The following is a 6,961-nucleotide window of genomic DNA, read 5'->3' as shown; positions in this document are numbered from 1 at the left end:
AGCCTGTGCGGCCGCGGGCACGCCCTGTGCGCGGCGCTGCGCATGGCCTTCCTGGCCCTCTACGTCCTGCTGCTCAGCGGGGAGCCCGTCGACGCCTTCGTCTGCGACCAGGTGCGGGGCCGGGGCGGGCGGGGAAGGGCCGTGGCGGAGAAGAGGGGGCTTGGTCGCCTGACAGAGCGAGAAAGGGAGGAGATCCGGAGCGGGAGGGCCTGGGGAAGGAGTGCTGCTCGGTGCCCTTGTGGAGGGGAGAAGGGAGGAGGCGGTGGGCTTGCAAAGGGCTGCCTCTCGGGCCGTGGCTTTGGAATGGAATATGTGGCCGGCGGCGCTAGCGCAAATAACTGATCCCTCCTCTTGTTCTGCCCCTTCTGGTTGCACTAGGTGTCTGCGTGCATTCCTGTGCTCAGACTGGCCAGGGTCCGTAAGAAGGTTTTGTTTTACTGTCACTTCCCTGATCAGCTTCTCACCAAGAGAGAATCTCTCCTCAAGCGGCTCTACAGGTTACCACTTGACTGGCTGGAAGAGTACACCACTGGCATGGCAGACTGCATTGTTGTGAACAGCAAGTTCACTGCCAGCGTGTTCAAGGACACCTTTAAGTCCTTATCTCACATAAACCCAGGTGTTCTCTACCCATCACTCAACATCAGTAGCTTTGAAGCAGTAGTTCCTGCAGACATAACTGATCTGATACCCAAAAAGAAAAAGTTCCTGTTTCTTTCCATTAATAGGTATGAGAGAAAAAAGAATCTAGCACTGGCTCTCGAAGCTTTGCATGAGCTTCGAGGAAGGCTTGATCCTCACGAGTGGAATGAAGTTCACTTGGTTATGGCAGGGGGTTATGACAAACAAGTCCTGGAAAATGTGGAGCACTACGAAGAGCTGAGGAGACTTGCAGCCAAGCTTGATATTAATGACCACGTCACTTTTCTGAGGTCGTTCTCAGATGAACAGAAAGTCTCTCTTTTTAGTAACGCTGTGTGTGTGCTTTATACGCCAAGCAACGAGCATTTTGGCATTGTTCCTCTGGAGGCAATGTACATGAGGTGTCCCGTTGTAGCAGTTAATTCAGGCGGTCCTTTAGAATCAATCCTGCATAATGTCACAGGATTTTTGTGTGATCCTCTGCCCACGCAATTCTCTGAGGCCATGGAAAAGATTGTGAGAGATCCTCTCTTAAAGGACACAATGGGAGCAGCTGGGAGAGTCAGAATTATGGAAAAATTTTCCCCAGAAGCATTCACGGAACAGCTGTACCAATATATATGCAGATTAACACAATAAAATTATGTTCCCATAGTATATTTACAGTTTTGTGTCTCTCGTCTGTAGAGGGAACCGGTATTCATTGTGACTGTGATGAAGAACCTGGGACACGTGAATTTCCTTGTTACGCTGCTTCTGCCTTACCTTGCTTGATACAAAGAAGGAGCAAAACACGTTGCACTGTTTCATTAGAAGGTTAAAATGTCCATGTGGTGGACTGATCTGCCATTGCAGGAGTTCCTTTGTGTGCTGTGCCTTGGAAAAATGCTTTGTTAAATTGCAGGAACTCACTAGGAAATTACTGCACGTTTTACTTTATTACTGTACAGTATGACTGATTCAACTTTCAAAATGTGGACTTGTACATACAAGACAACCACAGCTTTATTTTTATGTAGTTAAGATGTTCATCAGTAATTTTTAATAAAACAGTCGTCCGAAGTGTGGAGAGAGTCGAGCCAACTGCATTGTTTACAAGGAACACCACCATTAAGAATATGAATGAAGTGGTTTTGTGTGGTAATGGTAAAATGATTGACCTTTTACTGTACTTCTCAAGTTGCATCATGTAATCACGCTGGGTGTCATAAACAAGCATAAAGGTGTGTGTGCAGGAAGAAGCAGAGACTAGAATAAAACCAAGGACATATCTCGGGCAAAAATGTTGCTGTTGAAATACTGTGCAGGTACCCACAGTGCTTAAGGGTGTGATTTTTGCTTTCCAACTTTCTGGTTTGTAGAGACTTAAATGGTGTCCCCCTTGTTTAACATTTCATTAGAAATTATATATAACACATTTTGTTTTAAGAGATGGTAATCTGGAGCAGCAATAAAGACCTGTTGTATTTTGCCTGTTTTAGTGGTAACTTCTCGGTATAACTTTGCTGAGTAGTTTAGCTTGGTGATAACTTTCCTCTTGCTGCAAGTGACTGCCCATGTGTCAGTAATTTGACTTGTTTTTTCAGGTGTAATACCTGGTTTGAGTCAAGAGATACCTGATTTTTTAATCTGCCACTCTAGCAAATCTTCATTAGTTGGCTGTTCTGTTTGGTTTCCACACAATCCATACATTTAAATTTTAAGTCCAAAAATGAATTAATTAACTATACAATTTCCTTGTTCTTTGAAATCCAGTTTTATCTATAAAATACGATTTTGTAGTCCAAATTCTGCAATTTGCATTTAAGATAAAGGCACTGTCACATTTAGTACTTGACAACAGGGATCAGTCCTTCCATCTGCAACCTAAGTCTCGGTATAAGGCATTTATTTAAAGTAAAACAAAAATCCACAAAGTCTGGCCTTGTCTTTATCAGGAAGTTAGGGTATATGGTATAACCATTATGGTTATTCATTGTGGACTGGGAGCAGGTGGTTTCACAGGTTTCATAATGTCCGACATTTTCTGTTCATGTCAGAACTGGCAAGCCTGAATCTGTCATCTCTTTAGTCTGTTCCTGCATTTGTTCCTTCCCCACCAATTAAATGTTTTCTATAAATCTTTGTGCCAGTTTTTCAGAATGAGTATAGCAATGACTGACTGAAGGGTCTGGAGAGAGAGAAATAATTTCTGATCATTGATGTGAACACTTTCAAGAGATATTTGGCCTGGGTTTTAAGCTCTAGTTAGAGAGTGCAAGATGGTTGGAGTTGATTCCTGTGGCTGCTAAGTTTATCATAGAATCTTGGAGTGGCTTGGGTTGGAAGGGACCTTAAAGATCATTTAGTTCCAACACCCCTGCATGAACAAGGACACCTCCCACTTCTTGACAAGAGAGGTACAAATCAACTCCTCTTTGGCTCTTTATGGTTGAGGTTCAGCAATCCTCAGTAATCCTGGGTGGATTGCAGCTTGAAAAATAACATGACATCTGTATAAATTACCTCAAGATTTTTTCTGTGTCCAGTATTTATGTTAATTTTCTGTTTTACATTCTTGAGTGTTACTTCTGTGCATGAGGAGATCTAACTATACTGAAATACTACGTAGTGTCTGTAACCTTTGAAATTAAAGCTGTGGTTTTGGATTTTGCAGTGTCTCCAATGGGTATGTTCTCTTGAGCTTCTCTTCACCTAGTCCCATACTTTCCTTTCACTACAGCTGTTTTAAAGACCCACATACTATAACAAAGCTATAGGTTTACGGAAGAAAGAAACTTTTTGTTTCAGAAATGCAATTTTTCAGTCAATTCCTTATTTTGTGCTGATGCAGCTTTGTTTCCTCTCTCCTTCCTCTCCTCCTTTTTGGAAATCAAACAAGAATCCTGATTATGCAAGTAGAATTCATGATATCAATTAAGTAGAAGCAGCTCCATCATAAGAGGACATTAAGTGCCCATATTTTACAAGTTGGCATGTTCTGGGTGATGTTGAGTACATTTTGTTGTACATCTCTAGACCAACACAATGCAAGTAAACAAGGCTGGCCAATTCTGAGTTTCTAAAATGGCAGATTTTCAATAATTATTTGTACCTGTATCAAACCTGTTTTAGAAATCCATACTCTGTTTGTATAGCTTTCTTCCTTTCTCCTTTATTAAAAATAGTAATAGGAGAGTTTTACTTAAATCAGATTGCAAATGCCTTGTGCAATCTGCTGTCAGAAGAAATATTAAGTATTATACTAGTACAATTAAATAACTTATAGTTAGCCCAGAAGAAAATGAAGGTTTTAAATTCATATCTCACTAGTGTGATGTGAAGGATGATGCAACAGGAAGAAAATGGTTGCAAAGAAAAAAATCATGTCCTATCCTCTCCCATATCTGCATAGCTTTCTACCTGCAGTTAGAACCAAACATATAAAAAGAAGCCAAATACAAAAGCTTTCTAAAGAACAGTTGGGAGAAATAAGGGCAGAGTACTAGGTGTGAACAACAGAAGGCAAGAGGAGAGGTGATTAGGTTGCAGAGTTTCTTCACTTACCAATTTTGTGGGCTGGAAAGTGGAAACCCACAGTTTTCCTTCTCCAGTTTACCTGTGATACCTACAGTAAATAAGGTAAGCCACAAACAAATAATTTTGTATGTGTAATTTTTATACTCTCATTTTCAGATTATAAATATAAACCAGAGTAACCACAATCTCAGGATTAAACCAGCCTGCTAATGCAGCTTTATTTCCCTCTCCCCCACCCCTTTGTAATATTTTTTTACAATTTCACACAATATAAAAAATTTATAGACTTTAACACTTACATGGAGTCTATAAAAACGTCATGCTACATTATCATCTTGCTAAACTTTAATCCTTTTTTTATATTGGTTTTATTGTTCTTGCTCATGATGAAATGGCTGATATTTTATTTTGACTTGTAATTTATTTTACAGTTAATATCACTGGGGTATTTTTAATGAAACAATAACGGTAGAATACTGAAAAAAAAGTAGTATTATGAAAGGGGTATGTTCAATAGCATGAATATTCACACAAATAGTAGAGAAAGAAATAAACACTTTGATTTTAGTTACCTTTATCTGCTTTGATGGTGAAAGTAGAACCTGTGACACAAAAAGAAGTAAATCAGAAGTTAGTCTCTATTGATTTATTTATGCCATTTATTTATGCCCAAAATTGATTGAGTTCATTCCAGATTTTTGCACTGTTAGTCATATGGGAAGACCAACACGTTTGACCTCATGAACTCTGAAACAAATCTATGAGCATTATGGTATCTTTATTACTCCAGTTCCTGTGCACTGAAGGAGAAGAAAAATGTAATGATTGACAAAATGAAAAGAAAAATAATTTGGAGTTGTTTCACAGGAAGAAAGGCAGAGTTGCTAAGTTTTAAAACCCTTACGTAAGATAATCAATCCCTGGGAGATAAGCTTTTGAACAACCTACACTACTACTACAGGCACATGCCATATTTAAATTTTTAATTGGCACCCCTCTTCTAGGACCTGGTACATGAGACAGACCATTTGCTCCTGCATCCTCCTTTCAAAAAAACAACTTTTCTTTACAGAGTGAAATCCAGGCAAATTAACATGGCAAAGGACTGCTCCGAGGAGCTTAGTGACGGCATGCTAGCAGGACATTTGACCATCCAGCAGGGTGACAGAGGTCCAAGCAGATGTCCTACAGGAGCAGCACAAGTCATGCAGCAGCTGAATGAAGATGCCTGATGTTCTAGTGGGAGCTCATCAGTGGTCGGGAAGAATAGAGCCATCTTTGGTGCTAAGGAAGGAAACAGCACTCAGGCCAGGAAGAAATCCAGGACCACCTCAATAGTCCCCAGCTACCTACAATCAATCCTTTCTCTTACCTCTCACTAACTGTCTGGATCCAGTCAGGATAGAGTTAGACTTCCAGGGAGAAGCAAAGGGCTTCAGAGCCCCATTTGGCCCCATTTGGGCCTTAGTGATAAGGGGCAAGGAGCCAGGAACAGTGTGTAATAATGAGGTGGGAATCTCACTGGATGCACCAAGGTGAGCAGGGCAGACCTAGGGACAACAGGATGTGTGAATTGTTGAGAACAGCTGTTGCACAGCTGTGAACTTAGTGCAGCAGAAAGGTACCCAGAAGGCAGCCTGTAATCTAGGCAGGTTGCAGTGTCAGCTGGGTGAAAGAACTGGCTCTGTAGCTGTTTGTCCCCATATTAATCAAAATACTGCAAATATGTCATATTGTGAAAGTATCTCCCATTTCTACCGAGAGGGGATGTTTATTTCACTCAGAGCTAGTTTCTGCTTTAATAGTGCTTATAGGAGAGAATGCTTTGTCACATGTCAGCATGGCAAATATATCAGCCCAATGTAGAGTATGAAATACAAATAACAAACAGGAAAGTCTGAAGAGAGCTATTGACTGGAGTGAGTTTCAGCCCACATATCCCCTCAAAGAGTCTGGAATACCAGGCATCATGATGGTGAATATATTACAGAGATCAGTAATGGAAATCACATTTGAATTGTGACTGCTGCATATTACAGTTGTGATTTTATTTGTGATTTAAAGACATTGCTACATCACTGACAGATCAAAATCCTGTGTAATATAAGATGACTTGCAAGTAAACCAGTAGACTTGTTAAACATTAAATCCTTCCTGCATGGACTATGTAACAGAACCTGATCAGAGAGTAGCATGTGCCCTGTGAGGAGAGGCTGAAGGAAGCAGGCTCATTCAGTTCCCGTTCTTGCAAGGGGTTTCTGGAAAAAAGGAGGAAGGCACTTCACCCTGGTGCCTAGGGGGATGACAAGGGAAAAAAGGCATATATATCAAATCAAGCAAGGTTACAATTGGATATAAGGAAGAATTTCTGCTCACCGTGAGTACAGACAAGCCACGAATCCAGCTGCCCAGGCAGTCAGCTCAGTCTCTATCTTTGAAAGCTTTTCACGACCTGACTCAATAAAGTCTTGAGCAGCTTGCTCTGATCTCATAGCTGACCCTGCTTTGAGCAGGAGGTTGGACTCTGGCCAGAGTATGTGAGTACCTCCAAAGTCACTGTTGTGTCCAATCGTATTGAACATCTTTGTGAATGACCTGGATGATAGTATTGAAAGCACCATCACCAAGGCTGCACTTGACACCAACCTAGGAGGAGAGATACATGGGCCAGAAAGTAGTGCCAACATGCACAGAAGTCCTGACTGTCTGGAAGATTGAACCACCAAGAGCTGAAGATGGCAAAGATCAATGGAAAGCCCCACACTTGGGGCAGAGTAATCCCAAGCAGCAGTATAGGCTG

The 6,961-nt window shown here is 41.3% G+C and overlaps 2 protein-coding genes across 2 annotated transcripts in view; one reads left to right on the top strand and one right to left on the bottom strand.

Annotated features, from left to right (window-relative positions):
- Nucleotides 1-44, bottom strand: part of SEC61B (Sec61 beta subunit) — a 5,520-nt gene extending 5,476 nt beyond the window's left edge. Inside the window, exon 1 of the mRNA XM_009998296.1 lies at nt 4-44. Coding sequence (XP_009996598.1) covers nt 4-44 — 41 coding nt within the window. The remainder of the gene's footprint in view (nt 1-3) is intronic.
- On the top strand, nt 7-1,305 carry ALG2 (ALG2, alpha-1,3/1,6-mannosyltransferase). The gene is made up of 2 exons (XM_009998288.1): nt 7-111; nt 379-1,305. The coding sequence occupies exons 1-2, from the start codon at nt 43-45 to the stop codon at nt 1,279-1,281; spliced, it is 972 nt and encodes a 323-aa protein (XP_009996590.1). The 5' UTR covers nt 7-42; the 3' UTR covers nt 1,282-1,305.
- Nucleotides 1,306-6,961: the final 5,656 nt, after the last annotated feature.

Source organism: Chaetura pelagica, unplaced genomic scaffold (genome assembly GCF_000747805.2).
Source record: "Chaetura pelagica isolate M959 unplaced genomic scaffold, ChaPel_1.0 scaffold565, whole genome shotgun sequence".
Lineage (NCBI taxonomy): Eukaryota > Metazoa > Chordata > Aves > Apodiformes > Apodidae > Chaetura > Chaetura pelagica.
The sequence above is the reverse complement of the archived record's forward strand: the minus strand, read 5'-3'. Positions and strand labels throughout refer to the sequence as shown.

What these genes read in the sequence shown, in the direction of transcription:
- ALG2 (XM_009998288.1), top strand. Translation starts at nt 43, where the DNA reads ATGGCCTTCCTGGCCCTCTACGTCCTGCTGCTCAGCGGGGAGCCCGTC. An exon ending in ACGCCTTCGTCTGCGACCAG is followed by an intron (nt 112 to 378) that starts GTGCGGGGCCGG and finishes TGGTTGCACTAG; the next exon opens with GTGTCTGCGTGCATTCCTGT.